The sequence below is a fragment of the Salmo trutta genome, chromosome 4 (assembly GCF_901001165.1).
Source record: "Salmo trutta chromosome 4, fSalTru1.1, whole genome shotgun sequence".
NCBI classification, from domain to species: domain Eukaryota; kingdom Metazoa; phylum Chordata; class Actinopteri; order Salmoniformes; family Salmonidae; genus Salmo; species Salmo trutta.
In genome coordinates, this window is record NC_042960.1 from 59597010 (window position 1) to 59614014 (window position 17005).

The 17005-nt window shown below is 42.4% G+C and overlaps 1 protein-coding gene across 2 annotated transcripts; it reads right to left on the reverse strand.

Moving 5' to 3' along the window:
- Positions 1 to 1397: 1397 nt before the first annotated feature.
- On the reverse strand, positions 1398 to 6409 carry LOC115192746 (acyl-coenzyme A thioesterase 1). Of its 2 annotated transcripts, none has more exons than XM_029751563.1 (10): positions 6012 to 6409; positions 5432 to 5531; positions 4964 to 5100; positions 4175 to 4338; positions 3377 to 3496; positions 2998 to 3086; positions 2784 to 2877; positions 2426 to 2506; positions 2164 to 2305; positions 1398 to 1916 (listed from the first exon to the last, which is right to left on the reverse strand). In XM_029751563.1, exons 1-10 carry the CDS (start codon positions 6196 to 6198, stop codon positions 1786 to 1788), a joined length of 1245 nt encoding a protein of 414 aa, XP_029607423.1. In that variant the 5' UTR covers positions 6199 to 6409; the 3' UTR covers positions 1398 to 1785. The 2 variants fall into 2 exon arrangements, with proteins under 2 accessions (XP_029607423.1, XP_029607422.1); XM_029751562.1 differs by having other exon boundaries at positions 4964 to 5154; positions 6012 to 6407.
- Positions 6410 to 17005: the final 10596 nt, after the last annotated feature.

The following is a 17005-nucleotide window of genomic DNA, read 5'->3' on the forward strand; positions in this document are numbered from 1 at the left end:
GTCCTTGGGCTGTTCTTGTCTATTGATGTTCTGTATTATGTCATGTTTTGTGTGGACCCCAGGAAGTGTAGTGGCTGTTTCATCAACAGCTAATGGGGATCAGAATAAAATACAGAAAAGTAAAAGATGCGTTATGAAGGTTTTGTATCATTTCAGCCAGTAGTTTTGAAAGTAGCGCCCACGAGCCAAAACAGGTCCACAAAAATGTTGCACAATTGTGTACTTCGCCATCCATTTTGTATGATATCTTACGTCCTGGAAAAAATAAAAATCCTGCAATTCGTATGATATGTTAGATTTCCAAAACGTACAATATGTTACAAATTTGTAAGTGCTTAAATTTGTAAGTGAAAAATCCACACCAAAACAATATTTAGGTATTTGTTACATTATTGAACTGTTAATATAGTCCCAAAATGTTTTCCATGTCAGCAGAATGTAAACTGAATGCTTCCATGTATTGTTTTTGCAAAATATCATCATGGATAAAACAATGTCTTTGGTTCCACAGAAGCAGGATTTATTTTTTTGTCTAAACATATACATGGTTGCGCATCATGTTTCTGTTTTTTGTATTTTTGTCGTTTTTATGTTAATTAAACTGCTAATGACTGGACATGATCTTAAAGGAAAAATGCACGCAAAAACTATATTTTTGAATTTTTTTCATTAGTCCACTGTTGATACAGTCCGAAAATGTTTTGTATGTCAGCAGTCAAGTTCTCAAGATATTGGATTTTGAAGAAGCAAAGTGTCACTTGCCACATCATCATGATGAAGCAAAATAAATCATATGAAGCATAACGCATTACCATGATGATGTGGCAAGTGACACTTTTTCAGGTAGCCAGGCGGATCTGAGCGTTTGACCAGTACCTGAACGGTCGTTGGTCTGAATCCCCGATATTCTGCCGATGTGCCCTCGAGCAAGACACTTAACCCTAATTGCTCCTGTGTCACGTCTGCTCCCGCTCTTCCCTCCCCCTGGCACTTGAGGGCCCCAGGTTGCCCTGCATCATGCACTCCTGCCATCCATCACGCACACCTGCCTTCCCTCGTCACGTGCATCAGCGTTATTGGACTCACATGGACTCACTTATCACCTGTTCATTTCCTCCCTTATATTTGTCAGTTCCCCAGCTCTATTCCCCGCTGCTGCATAGTATTGTTTTTTTTGTCTGTATTATTAGTTTGCTGACGCTATTCCTGTCTTGTTCCATGCCCGTTCTTTATTAAATGTTTGACTCCCCGTACCTGCTTCGTCTCTCCAGCGTCAACACGTGAAATCCTGTAACTCCCTCTGGATAAGAGCGTATGCTAAATCACTAAAATATAACATTTGCAAAAACAAATGTTTTTATGGCATCAATATCAACTAATCAGTCATATAGTTCTACTGTAGTTTAACACATTTAATAACAGGGTGTCAATAAGCATATTTGAAATCAGGAAGAAATTAGTACATTTTATCATTCTTAATAAGTACGGTAACAATAGATGTTGAATTCAGTGACATGAGTTGTACTTAAAGGACTAAAAAGTAAGTTGAGATCTGTGTGAATAAATGTTTCATTGTTATCATGATTCAAGGTGGCGGTTGATGCTGTGGTACACTTCCACTGCATCTGGGTTGTTACTATCTTAATATCAATTCAGCATATTTTTGTTCTACAGTATGTTGATGAACTCAAAATCCAGACTGTGGTTCAAGGCTCTGGAAGAGATGCTCTCGGAGAAAACCTTCTCCCATGCATAGTAGTGACGCCACCTCACGTAAGACAATGCTCACAATCTTGACTGAACATGGGGTTTGACACTGTGACAGAGATGCTCTCGCAGAAAACCTAGAATCTTCTCCCATGAGTCTTCCTGTGCGACAGCGTGAGGTTTGGTGAGGCCTCCCCACAGCGCCAACACTGCAACAAGTTAGAATGACTGCTTTAGATTTAACACATTTGAGACATGGTATTCTTATGACTGTGTAATGTAGACCTATATGAAATTACTGGTATGTTCAAGTAACATAAATAGCCTTACTTAAGATAATAAGAACATAGAACTGTAGGTTGATGATTCCTTGACTAGTTGAATCAGGTGTGGCAAAGCACAATAACTAATTATGCACAGACTGTCTACATGAATGATCAGACTTCCGAAAGGCACCTCTCTCTCTGCTTATCGGCATCAGAAAGGATGAAACCTTGCAGTGGGGACTATACGGCATTTCAATCAGGTGACCAGCTCCAGGGTAGGACAGAGTGGTCAGCAGGTTACTGTTCCCTGCTCTCTCCATCATCTGCTTCATCTGAGGAGGAGAAAAGGATGGAGATTAGTAAGAGGATAATTTCATATTTTCTCTAAAAGACTTCTCAACTCATTGTTCTTTTGTATTTAAACAGCATTTATGATGCATACAGTAACTCACATCATCAGCTGATTCGACAGTGGCGTTACTCTGATCATCTTGTCCAACAACCAGCAGCAGAGGACATGTTATCCTCCCCATCTGAGGACAGAATAAAACAAAATGGAGCAGAACTGAACATTGAATATTGACAGACACAACAATACTTCTGAGCCCTCAATCTTGTGAGATACTGGAGGATCATGATAGGACTGGAGAAAGTGTGAAACTGTTCCCAGTATTGGTTGAGTTCTCCAGCGTAATCTTTTAGAGCTCCTTATCATCCTGTCCTCCTGTGTGGGATACATTTCCCTCACTACAATCATCCAAACAAGAGCAGAGGACTGAAGGGTCTTTCTGTACATAACAGATATCTTACTTCCACTTTCAGGTCTATATCTTCTGGAATAGGTAGAAAAACGTCCCTCCCGATGATGTGATTCTTCTCATATCGACAGGCCTTTTTGCACAGTCTGCAAACGCGAGGGTAAAGGTAATGCGCTTTAACCAAGTCAAACAGTACTTTTCTTCTTTAAAAAAGTTGGCTATGTAAAGAGACACACATAAATTAAAAACATTAAGTATCAACTCACTTTTCTATCCTACTATAGGCTTCTGCAATGGACTGGGTGGCTCCAATTCGGCCAGTATGGGTGCCACTGATGCACACACAACATCTTGGCTAAAAGGAGTAGACAGAGATTTAGTCATCGTAATAATAATACTACATTTTATGTGTTAATGCTACAAATGTTCCTGACAGAGAAACATATATACACAATAAAAGGACTGATAGACAACAATGCAACTTTTCTCTGATATTAATGTGGCAAGTAACTTTGTGATATTCCCAAACATACGCATACTCAATGATGGTGAGTATTTCGGGGACATTTTGGTCTGGTGCAAGCAAATATGTATATGTGTTTATTCACGAAATCAAAAAAATGACAGAGTTGCATAGGGACTTACCTTTACAGTTTTTGAGTAGGCGGTGATGGATAGAACCACTGGGACAGCAGCGGAAATGCCAAGTAGAGCAATTCTGTCAGTGGCCACTAGAGGTTGATCCTGCAGTAGTCTGAAAGCATTCTGAGATGAGAAATGAGATGTACAATATGTATGAGAGTTGTTCTCAAAGTCCTTGGGATTCTTTCATCAGTCTTTAGCAGCACAAACTTGCTCAATCTTTCGTATGAGCAAATTCACCAATATGTCTGCATTCATCAACATTTTCTCCAGACAATATATACTGTAGATTAAGACAAGTCTCAGATAGAAATGTTGACATAAGACATGCAGAGGTAATTGTGTGTGGGGGGTATGGGTTCATATTTAACAATTATCTGATGCATGGGACTTTTATTTCCCGGTGCTACATGAGACAGCATGGTGAGACAGCATGGTGGTGAGTGTGCTGATATCCACCTTCATGGAACACTCTGACCTGATTCCAAAGGCCTTAATTAAGTACTGATTGGGTGCAGTAAGGATTCAAGCTAGCAAACAAACAACCACAGGTATTATGGTTGTTTGTTTGTGTATAAAACACACACACACACACACACACACACACACACACAGACAGACAGACAGACAGACAGACAGACAGACAGACAGACAGACAGACAGACAGACAGACAGACAGACAGACAGACAGACAGACAGACAGACAGACAGACAGACAGACAGACAGACAGACAGACAGAAATACTTTACGGCTGTGCATCAACCATGATTTCCACAAGAAAATGGTGCAGACAAACAAACCTCAAAGTAAGGGTAGCCAATGGTAGTGTTTTTCTTATGGTCTGGGAAGAGGTAGATTATCGCCATGGCAGCAAAGCCGTGGGATGCCAAGAGAGCAGCTCGATATTCCACTAGGCCGCCACCACCTCCCCACATATCTAAAACTCCAGGGAAGGGTCCGGGACCTTCAGGATGACATGACAAAAACATTATTGTTTGTTTCTACAAGAGAGCATGGTCATATTCAACATAGTTATACTCAATATAGTTATTCTGTGCTACAAAATATGAAATTTATTATCTTTCTGTCTTGTACCTGATAGCAGCTGTATGTAGCTCATAGCTGTAACATACCTAATGGCAGCTGTATGTAGCTCATAGCTGTAACATACCTGGTGGCAGCTGTATGTAGCTCATAGCTGTAACATACCTGATGGCAGCTGTATGTAGCTCATAGCTGTAACATACCTGATGGCATCTGTATGTAGCTCATAGCTGTAACATACCTGATGGCAGCTGTATGTAGCTCATAGCTGTAACATACCTGGTGGCAGCTGTATGTAGCTCATAGCTGTAACATACCTGATGGCATCTGTATGTAGCTCATAGCTGTAACATACCTGATGGCAGCTGTATGTAGCTCATAGCTGTAACATACCTGATGGCAGCTGTATGTAGCTCATAGCTGTAACATACCTGATGGCAGCTGTATGTAGCTCATAGCTGTAACATACCTGATGGCAGCTGTATGTAGCTCATAGCTGTAACATACCTGATGGCAGCTGTATGTAGCTCATAGCTGTAACATACCTGGTGGCAGGAACAGGGTCCCTGTGACCCCTCCCTCTGTGATGTTGACCCTGCGGACTCCGGGGGCCATGTACCAGCGCTCTGTGACAACACTCGCCAGGGCCACCTGCTCTCTGAAGCCCTGACTCATGTGTCCGCTGTACACAGAGATGTGCACTACCATGGGAGTGTGGACCTTCTTCCTCCTCAACCTACGAGAGGTCAGTACGAAGTGCATTTAGTGCCAAAGGTCTGTATGCAGGCCGACATCTTTTTGTTATTACATTTTATTTTATTATTTGGGATACAACCATTTATTTCCCAAACCCACCAATCACCTCGGCCTTGGCCTGCGTTTCAGTGTACTCTTGTGAGAGATAGTGACAGCAGTCGGATAATGGTGGGATGAACATCAAATGCTCACGGTCGCATTATGTCATGTTGCACACTCATAATCAAGAATATAATCAGGTGGATCAAAATGCTTACCTGAGTCCAGTTCTACTGCCAGGTACTGGTCTCATGCTCCACAACAGACCCATTGGCTCAACACCCTCATATGTCCCTCCTACGCTTGGATCCTTGGCAACTATAAATTACATTAAACTTGCCATTATCAATCACTCCCATTGTTCTTAGCTGGTATCTCATCAGACTGCCCCTCGGGCAAGTCCTCTGACCGAGTACTCACTGTTCTACCTTCAAATAGGTATTGGGGCGGCGGGTAGCGTAGTGTTTAGAGCATTGGGGCAGGAACTGAATGGTCGCGAGATCGAATCCCCGAGCTGACAAGGTAAAAATCTGTCGCTATGCCCCTGAACAAGGCAGTTAACCCACTGTTCCTAGGCCGTCATTGTAAATAAGAATTTGTTCTTAACTGACTTGCCTAGTTAAATAAAATAAAACATTCATTACAGACACAAATACATCTCCTACAATGTTTGTTTTTCTATATTGTTGAAGTAGATGAATAAAGGAAAAATGACATTATTACAGAATGTTTCCCATTGGAATTTAGAGGTGTTTCTTTAGAAATTGGTTAAAGATGTGATGAAATAATATTCCTCACCTGTGACCCTTCCCTGAGCATCACTGACATAGTGCCCAAACGCCTCCCAGTAGTCTGTGTCTTCAGACTGATGTAAAGAATGTAGTGTGACCTCCTGTGTTGGTGGTAAGTTCCCCACAACCACATGGAACTTCTCATCAAAGAGGGCTCTCCATGGTTTTACAGTCAACACAGGAATAGAATTCATGTCACAGATTGTTGTAGTGGAAATGTCCTCTAAAACAAATGCTCTGACCCTCTCGTAATAGAAAAGAAGAGAAGTTGAGCCTGTGCTCCTCTGATGACAAACTATAACTGAAACTTTCTGCTGACACGGTTATAGCAATAGCTATATTGTAATACCTGTTACCAGTATTTGAACAGTACAATGTGGGCTGTTTTGTGTCTGAAGGTCATTATAGGCTGTACCCTTTAACTGAAACTTTCTGCTGACACATGTCATGGTCCTTTTTGAGTATAGCTAGTCTCTCTCTCTCTCTCTCTCTCTCTCTCTCTCTCTCTCTCTCTCTCTCTCTCTCAGGTTCTGTTATCTCAGGTCGTAAATTCCTGGAGGAGGCTCTCTCCCCCTGGCCGTGCAGAAAGAGACACATAGAGAGAACAAAGGATTTCACATGGCAAACTCCTAAATCCCCAAAATGAGGATTTGAAACAAAATGAAATAGAAACTCCCCAAATACATGCCAAGCATGTAGCATCATACCCAAAAAGACTCGAAGCTGTAATTGCTTTCAAAGATGCTTCAACAAAGTACTGAGTAAAGGGTCTGAATACTTATGTTAATGTAATATTTTATTTATTTTAATGCATTTGCAAAAAATTCTAAAAACCTGTTTTTGATTTGTCATTGTGGGGTATTGTGTTTAGATTGATGGGTTGGAAAAAACTATTTAATCAATTTTAGAACAAGGATGTAACGTAACAAAATGTGTAAAAAATCATGTGGTCTGAAAACTTTCAGAATGCACTGTATATACAAAAGTATGTGGACACCCCATCAAATGATTGGATTCGGCTATTTCAGCCACACCCGTTGCTGACAGGTGTATAAAATCGAGTACACATCCAAACAATGTCCATAGACAAACATTGGCAGTAGAATGGCCTTACTGAAGAGCTCAGTGACTTTCAACATGACACCGTCATAGGATGCCACCTTTCCAACAAGTCAGTTCGTCAAATTTCTGCCCTGCTAGAGCTCCCCCGGTCAACTGTAAGTGTTGTTATTGTGAAGTGGAAATGTCTAGGAGCAACAACAGCTCAGCTGTGAAGTGTTAGGCCACACAAGCTCACAGAACTGAACCACCAAGTGCTGAAGCACGTAGAGCGTCTGTCCTCTTTTGCAACACTCACTGCCGAGTTACAAACTGCCTCTGGAAGCAACGTCAGCACAAGAACTGTTTGTTGGGAGCTTCATGAAACGGGTTTCCATGGCTGAACAGCTGCACACAAGCCTAAGATCACCATACGCAATGCCAAGCGGCGGCTGGAGTGATGTAAAGCTCACCGCCATTGGACTCTGGAGCAGTGGAAACGCGTTCTCTCGAGTGATGAATCACGCTTCACCATCTGGTAGTCCGACGGACGAGTCTGGGGTTGGCCAAATTTGGGATTGGCGGATGGCAGGAGAACGCTACCTGCCCCAATGCATAGTGCCAACTGTAAAGTTTGGTGGAGGAGGAATATTGGTCAGGGGCTGTTTTTCACGGTTCGCGCTAGGCCACTTAGTTCCAGTGAAGGGAAATCTTAACGCTATAGCATACAATGACATTCTAGATGATTCTGTGCTTCTAACTTTGTGGCAGCAGTTTGGGGAAGGCCCTTTCCTGTTTCAGAATGACAATGCCCCAGTGCACAAAGTGAGGTTCATACAGAAATGGTTTGTCAAGATCAGTGTGGTAGAACTTGACTGGCCTGAGACAGAGCCCTGACCTCAACCCCATCGAACACCTTTGGGATGAATTGGAACGCTGACTGTGAGCCAGGCCTAATCTCTCAACATCAGTGCCCGGCAAGTCCCTGCAGCAAGGTTCCAACATCTAGTGAAAGCCTTCCCAGAAAAGTGGATGCTGTTATAGCATCAAAGGTGGGACCAACTCCATATTAATTCCCATGATTTTGGAATGAGATGTTCGACGAGCAGATGTCCACCCAGATGTCCACATACTTTTGGTCATGTAGTGTATCATCTTCTGTAGCCTATTGCTTGAGTGCTTGAGAAGTTGTGACTCGCGGGAGCATAGTGGTGCTTGAATGAACGGCCAATAATATTGCTCAAATACAAATGGCAGGTCTTTTCTGTGTGTAGTCTTTAATGGTTTTCAATGGTAGGCTGTGACTGAGCAGGTCACATGTTGCCAGGTCAAGGCCAAAATTTCTAGGCCAATTACTACTCAACCCCCCCACACTGTCACAATATTCGTCGTGGTGTTGCAGAGAAGAGGACCAAAATGCAGCGGGTATATGAATGCTCATCTTTTAATACTTTAGAATAAAGCATGCACGGGAAACCAATAAACATAAATGACTAGACAGTTTTGCAGGCTATATAAAACGCAGTGCAAAAACAATCTCCCACAAAAGACACATACAAACACACCCTAATATATGGGACTCTCAATCAAAGGCAAATGTACAACACCTGCCTTCAATTGAGATTCCCAACCCCAATTGACCACACATAGACATACAACCGCTAGATCAATCATAGACATACATAACAAGGAACAGTGCCCAAAAACCCCGGAAATAATAAATCAAACGCCCTCCTAACTAACACACCACCCTGAACCACATAAAACAAATACCCTCTGCCACGCCCTGACCAAACTAAAATGACAATTAACCCTTATACTGGCCAGGACGTGACACACACAAAGCCTGAAACTTAACGCAAATGTTTTTTTTTGCTGCAGCAAGAGTGGAGTCGCCACAGTTAGACAATAAACCCTTTTTCCATAACGATTTCAAGCAAATTAAGAAATATCGACGTAACGACGTAAGAGGGTGATTCTGCAACTTCGGGCACTTTGGCCCTGCATGCTTTCAGAAATAAGCATTTATTTAAACACCATTTGACCAGTATTATAATTGTCTTTGATTTGTCTAGAAATATTATCTGATAATGGCTGCGATCGTACTATTCAGGAATTTAAATCATTTTGTCATTTTTCTCAGACAGCCATAGACAAATGTAATTTACATCACGTTATTAAACATCAATTTTATTTGAAAATGAAATATACAATTAATTTATAACACATTTCTTATACATTTATACATTAACTTCTACATTAATATTATTTAAGTGCTTTTTAAGGTTTTCCTAATATTAATTATTCAACACAATGCCTGAATGTATAAACTTGCCTTTGTGACAGCTGAAAACATTTATTTATCATTAAAAAAATAAGATATTTCCACCCAACCCTTTTGTGAGATTATGATAACCATATTATTTCGCTATCTAAAACCAATCAATGTAAATTATACATAATATACTAATTTACCTAAAAACATATGGGTGTGGTGGAAATGACATCTATGTAAAAAAAAATTAGGAAAACAATATTTTATTGCAAACATTTTGAAGAACAACCATTGTTAAACATTGAATTAATTTAAGACAAAGTAAAATTCCAAAAGTAGCCAATGGGCAGAGCTCAAGGAAGTAGGCCAGTGTTTTTGAGAGATGAGCCCAGATTGCAGAAGGGTCATCCGCATAGAAGAGCTCAGTGACCAAAGTGAAACTATATCATTTGTGGTATGCCCAACACAGGTGTGGATGGTCACCTGCTTGTGAGAATCACCAAAGTGAATTGCTTGGATTTCACTGGTGTATTTACACAGGTAGTTCTCTCAGGGGCGCAACTTTGGTTTTAGAAGTGGGGGAGAAATAATTATTATAATTTGTTTTATCCAGTCGGACAAACACTCCAAACAGGCTACCTGACCACTCAGAGGCGTCTGCATGGTCCTAAAGAACACTGTTGCATCATTTTGTATCACATTCCAATGACTATACTGGGGGGGACAAAAATGCAATTTCAGACTGTGGCCCCGTCCCCAGTGAAAGTTGCGGCCCTGAGTTCTTTGCAAGTCAATATGCACGATAATCTCCTCTTTCCACAGATTCTCTTTTAATTCTCTCAGTTTGGAGTATTGGTGTCAAATGTTGTACACGTGTTTCCCCAACTTCTCTTTCAATCCTTTGGAGAAGTCCTCCAGTAGAATATGCAGTGTGCCACACAACTTTTCTTTTACTGTCAAATGTACAGTGAACTTCTCCATGTTTCCCTCGTTGTTTATCTTTCTCTCTCTCTTCAGCTTTGTTTTTCCCACTCAAACCACCATGCCTGCTCACCAGAATTAGTCAAATGTTTTAAGCTCTTTCGCTTGGCAAAGGGGGACCTCTGTGTACATGCACTCTTTCTTCAGGTTCTCACAACACAAAGACTCAATAAGGTTTGATTGTTGCTGCAGCTGATCACTTTGTGATGCTGTAGTTTGTCCACTATGAACTGGAGGTTGGCGTGGGTTTTGCAGAGGCATGTGTCCCTATCCTGGACTGTTGGCTTGACAACCCAAAAAGGACATATTTTGCAGAATTCATTGTAGGACTGTAATGGCTGTCGTCGGAAGAAGACCAAGGTGCAGCGGAGATAGTGTTCATAATTTAATTCAGAAAGAACACGATATAATTACAAAACAAGAAACAACCGACAGCTAAACAGTACTGACAGCTAACACACTGAACAGAAACAATTACCCACAAACACCAACGGAAAAACATGCACTTATGTGTGACTCCCCATCAACAGCAACGAACTACAGCTGTGCCTGATTTGGGAGCCACACACGGCCCAAACAAAGAAATACAAACACATAGAAACAAAACATAGAATGCCCACCCAATGTAACACCCTGGCCTAACCAAAATAAAGAACAAAAACTCTATGGCCAGGGCGTTACAGTACCCCCCCCCCCCCAAGATGCGGACTCCGGCCGCAAAACCTGACACTGAAGGGGAGGGTCTGGGTGGGCCCTCTTACGGCGGCGGCTCAAGTGCGGGACGTAGCCTCTGCCCCACCCTTGGCGTCGCCCTCTTTGGTGGCACACCTGGCCCCGCCGAAGGTCTGATGGGCGACCCTGGCTTCACCCGGCTGGCGGGCGACCCTTGTTGCACCCGGCTGGCGGGCGGCGCTGGCTGCGCCCGGCTGGCGGATGACCCTGGCTGATCCGGGAAGACGGCCACTCGGGCTGATCCGGACAGGCGGGCCACTCGGGCTGGGCCGGAGGACAGGCGGGCCACTCGGGCTGGTCCGGAGGACAGGCGGGCCACTCGGGCTGGGCCGGAGGACAGGCGGGCCACTCGGGCTGGGCCGGAGGACAAGCGGGCCACTCGGGCTAGGCCGGAGGACAGGCGGGCCACTCGGGCAGCTCCGGGCAGATGGGCCACTCTGGCAGCTCCGGGCAGACGGGCCACTCTGGCAGCTCCGGGCAGACGGGCCACTCTGGCAGATCCGGACAGGCGGGGCACCCTGGCAGATCTGGCCCTGGACTCACCAGGCTGGGGAGACCCGCTGGAGGCCTGGTCTGAGGAGGCGGCACAGGAGAGACCAGGGTGGAGGGATCCACCGGAGGACTGGTCCTTGGAGGAGGCACAGGACGAACCAGGATGGGAAGACCCACTGGAGGACTGGTCCGTGGAGGAGGCATGGGCTTGACCAGGATGGGAAGACATGCAGGAGGCCTGGTTCTGGGCGTAGGCACAGGACGTGCAGGGCTGGGAAGACATGCAGGAGGCCTGTTTCTGGGCGCATGCACAGTCTTCACCAGACAACCAGCATGCACCTCAGGCCGAGTATGGAGAGCTGCCTCAGGTGACATCATATCCACGACACGCTCCGTAGGGCGAATGCCATGCCTTATGCACCAAACTAGCAGCTCTCTCATCTCTCTCTCCTTTAATCTCCCCATTAACTCCTTCACAGTCTCTGCCTCGTACCCCTCGCTCACCTCCAATGTCAACCCGGCTGGCTCTGGTTCCGACCTCGGCTCCGCCGACTGTCCCGTGTGCCCCCCCCCCAAAAAATATTGGGGCTGCCTCTCCTGCTCGTTGCGCTCTCTCTCCTCATAGTATCGCCTCTCCGCTCTCGCCGCTTCAATCTCCCACTGCGGGAGGCGATAATCCCCAGCCTGAGTCCATGGTCCCTCTCCGTCCAGGATTTGTTCCCATGTCCACGAGTCCATCAAGCTGTACTCCTGTCGCTTCTCCTTCCTCCGCTGCTTGGTCAGTTGTTGGTGGGTAATTATGTAACGGCTGTCGTCGGAAGAAGACCAAGGTGCAGCAGAGTTAGTGTTCATAATTTAATTCAGAAAGAACACGATATAATTACAAAACAAGAAACAACCGACAGCTAAACAGTACTGACAGCTAACACACTGAACAGAAACAATTACCCACAAACCCCAACGGAAAAACATGCACTTATGTGTGACTCCCAATCAACAGCAACGAACTACAGCTGTGCCTGATTTGGGAGCCACACACGGCCCAAACAAAGAAATACAAACACATAGAAACAAAACATAGAACGCCCACCCAATGTAACACCCTGGCCTAACCAAAATAAAGAACAAAAACCCCTCTCTATGGCCAGGGCGTTACAAGGACATTTTAATCTCTGAATATACCCTCTTAAAATTCTGATAAAGGTTCTGAATTGTGCCATTCAAGAAGCGCTTCTGCTTTTTTTTCTTGTTCCTCGTTAGTGTGTCCTTTTTCCCTGTTGTTGCTCTACTGTTGACATCACGTTCATAGAATCTCGTGATTTTCTCTTCTGTGGCTGTGCTACTTATGTTACACTGCTTTTTCCTGGAGTATTGAAGACTTGTTGGCCTGTTTCCATTTGCCCTCATTGCTTTTGCTGAAAATCCAAATTTTCTTTTTGCAGCTTTGACCAGGCCATACTTTCTCAGGATGTTGCCTATGAGCATTTTTGAACACACTTGTTTGTCCTTGACACTGCACATTTTTTGATACTTTTGCTTTAACTCTGCAATGATGGCATTTTGAAATAATAAACTCCTTCTCAAGTTCTTCGGAGTTCCCTTCGTTTGCTGTTTTATCTTTGTTTTGGGGGAATCTTGTCTCTTCATTTTCTTCATCAGTTGATCATACCCAGTTGTGGAAAAAGTACTAAATTCTCATACTTCAGTAAAAGTAAAGATACCTTCATAGAAAATGACTCAAGTAATAATGAGTCCCCCAGTAAAATACTACTTGGGTAAAAGTCTAAAAGTATTTGGTTTTAAAAGTAAATGTAGTTGCTAAAATATATTATATATCAAAAGTAAAAGTAAAATACATTTTAAAAAATCCTTATATTAAGCAAACCAGAAAGATAGCCAGGGTCACACTCCAACACTCAGACATCATTTAAAAACAAAGCATTTGTGTTTAGTGAGTACGCCAGATCAGAGGCAATACGGATGACCAGGGTTGTTCGCTTGATAAGTGTGCAAATTGGACCATTTTCTGTCCTGCTAAGTATTCAAAATGTTAAGTATTTTTGGGTGTCAGGGTAAATGTATGGAGTAAAAAGTACATAATTTTCTTTAGGAATGTAGTGAAGCAAAAGTAAAAGTTGTCAAAAATAGAAATAGTAAAGTACAGAAAAACCCAAAAAACGACTTAAGTAGTACTTTCAAGTATTTTTACTTTAGTACTTTACACCACTGATCATACCTTTTTTTGTATTTCTCAGTTTTCAGTTAAGCTTTAACAAATGTTTTTGAGCGACCTCTTCCAACCTTTTTCCATCCAGCATGTATTTGACTTCTCATTCCTGTTGCAGATGATGAGGAAGGAGTATCAGGGTGTGCATCAGGGGCAGGTAAGTTAGGGGCAGGTATGAAGGCCTCATGTTCTGGCTGCAAGTCATCTGGTGACTGAGGTGGTGTGTTGCCTGATGGGTAGGTCTCCATGCTACTGTTCTCTTTAAAGTCTGTCTTCTATTCCGTTGGTTCCATTTCCATTACCATCTCTTGCTTCTTTGTTCTTGCTTTGTAAGCGCAGAGATAGATTTCACTTCTCCCTTCTCTTTTTTCTTCCAGTATCTCTCCCTGTCTTTTTGCAGATGTTTCTGGTATCAGATAGGATCATTTTTTATTTTGTTTCTGTCTGTGAATTCTGTGCTGTTTTATGTGGCATCTTCTAAAAATTATAGCCTGTTTGGAAATGACTGACAATAAAAATATTCTCTACACAAGCAATATTTACCTAGATTTTTCTTCAACTTCTGGACATCACTTCTGAATAACTGTCTGCTGCAGCCATGTGCTTCAGTGTCACAATAAGTGCCCATGGTAACTACATTAATATTCTCTTAACAAAACTTTATTAATGAGGAATTTGCCCTTAGTGGTAGAAATGACACCACTACCAAAGGACAGGTATATTTTGTGTAGATAACAATATAAAGGGCATACTCACAAATAAATATTGATGTAGATTTGATTTTATTGACTCTTTCTCTAGAAGATAACATGATATAATGTGTAATTATTCATGTTTTCTCATAGAAAAACATAGTAGAAGCTCAAAAGGGCAAAACAGTGAAATTGAGGTATAAAATGCATCTGAAAAGTAGCTAAAATTCTTGATATAATTCGCCCTTATTACACTCGACAGATCACTTTCCATCAATGAATGTCGATATAACCCTTGTGTAGTCTTAACATTCTGTATACTCCCCTTGTCTTAACCTCTCTGGGAACCTGGGACGCTTGCGTCCCACACTCGTCAACAGCCAGTGGAATCGCGTCGCGCGAAATACAAATACCTCATAAATGCTATAACTTCAATTTCATTTTATAGATACACCTCTCCTGAATCGAACCACGTTGTCCGATTTCAAAAAGGCTTTACAGCAAAAGCAAAACATTAGATTATGTTAGGAGAGTACCCTGCCAAAAAAATCACACTGCCATTTTCAAAGCAACTAGCATGCATCACAAATACCCAAAACACAGCTAAATGCAGCATTAACCTTTGACAATCTTCATCAGATGACACTCCTAGGACATCATGTTACACAATAGATGCATTTTTTGTTCGATAAAGTTCATATTTATATATAAAAACAGCATTTTACATCGGCGCATGACGTTCAGAAAATATTTTCCCTCAAATGCTTCCTGTGAACCAGCGCTACAATTTACTAAATTACTATTCGAAAACATTGTTAAAATGTAATATTGTCATTCAAAGAATTATAGATTAACATCTCGTGAATGCAACCGCATTGCCAGATTTAAAAATAACTTTACTGGGAAATCACACTTTGCAATAAACGAGGTGGTATGCTCAAAAAAATAGGCTAGGCGATACATGTTAGCGCCATCTTGGAACCATCTAAAATCAAATATACTATTGTAAATATTCCCTTACCTTTGATTATCTTCATCAGAAGGCACTTCCAGGAATCCCAGGTCCACAACAAATGTAGTTTTGTTCGAAAAAGTTAATAATTTATGTCCCAATAGCTCCTTCTTGTTAGCGCGTTCCGAAGGCTACTCATAATGTACTGTAGCGCGCGGGACTTGTCGCCACGAAAGAGCAAAAAATATATATTTACGTTCGTTCAAACATGTCAAACGTTGTATAACATAAATCTTTAGGGCCTTTTTCAACCAGAGCTTCAATAATATTCAAGGCGGACGATTGCATTGTCTTACTAAACGTTTGGGAACAAAAGGGTTCCCATGGGCGCCCGCGTCATAGTAGTAATGGCCCTCCCCCTGTGACCAACTTTCCAAGCCACACTTTCGGTCAGTTTCTACCATAGAAGACTCAAACCACTTTGTAAAGACTGTTGACATCTAGTGGAAGCCTTAGGAAGTGCTAAATGAATCCTAACTCACGGTGTGTCTCATAGGCAAAGTGTTGAAGGTGATTCCACAAATCAGATTTCCACTTCCTGCATGGAATCTTCTCAGGTTTTTGCCTGCCATATGAGTTCTGTTACACTCACAGACACCATTCAAACAGTTTTAGAAACTTTAGAGTGTTTTCTATCCAAATCTACTAATTATATGCATATTCTAGTTACTGGGCAGGAGTAGTAACCAGATTAAATCGGGTACGTTTTTTTTTCCGGCCGTGCAAATACTGCCCCCTATCCCCAACAGGGTTTAAGGGTAAAAAATGACCCGCCTTCAATAAACCCCTCAACTACAAAATACTAGTCTTCTCACATTTTTTTAACCAACCAGGTGTATAAACAACAACAATAAATAAGAATAAATAAAGATAATAGATACAAAACAAAAACGTGAAGAACATCAATCAATCAACTCTAATTAGCACATGTAGGACAGTATACAAGTGTGTGTGCACGGACTTTGCAGATGTATTTCTCACGTGCAGCACATAGTATTTGTTTTACAGTCCTTCTTTAGGGGGCAGAATTGGCATCTCCTCCTCTTGCCTGCCCCAGCTGCAGCCTCAGGTGGATCAGGACAAGATTCAGCCCCCTGAACAGCTTTCACAAGCACTGCAGAGGCTGCTGTGTGGGGGAGGCGCGCCCTTCTTTTTTATTTAAAACAAATTATTTATTGTATATTCAAAACATACAATATACTTGCAGTGAAGCCGCTCAACAACTACATCATACCAGTCATCCAACAGATTCTCATACAGAGCGACACACAGAAGCATCCAGGGTCAATGCCCTGCACAAAGGCATGTTGACCGATCTACCACCAGGCCAAAAAACGTGAAACCGAACCCTCCAAGATCCCCACACAGTTCCCCAATAGCTGTCCCTCAACCATTCGAGACCCCTCCCACAGTCCCCCCGGAAGAAAAATAAAATTAAAAATACAATTAATTCCATTCCCCACCACCAAGAACCCCCCAATGCACCAACAACCAAGAGAATGAACTAAAGAGAAAAAAGGAAAAGACAGAAGAAAACAGCAAACAACAATGC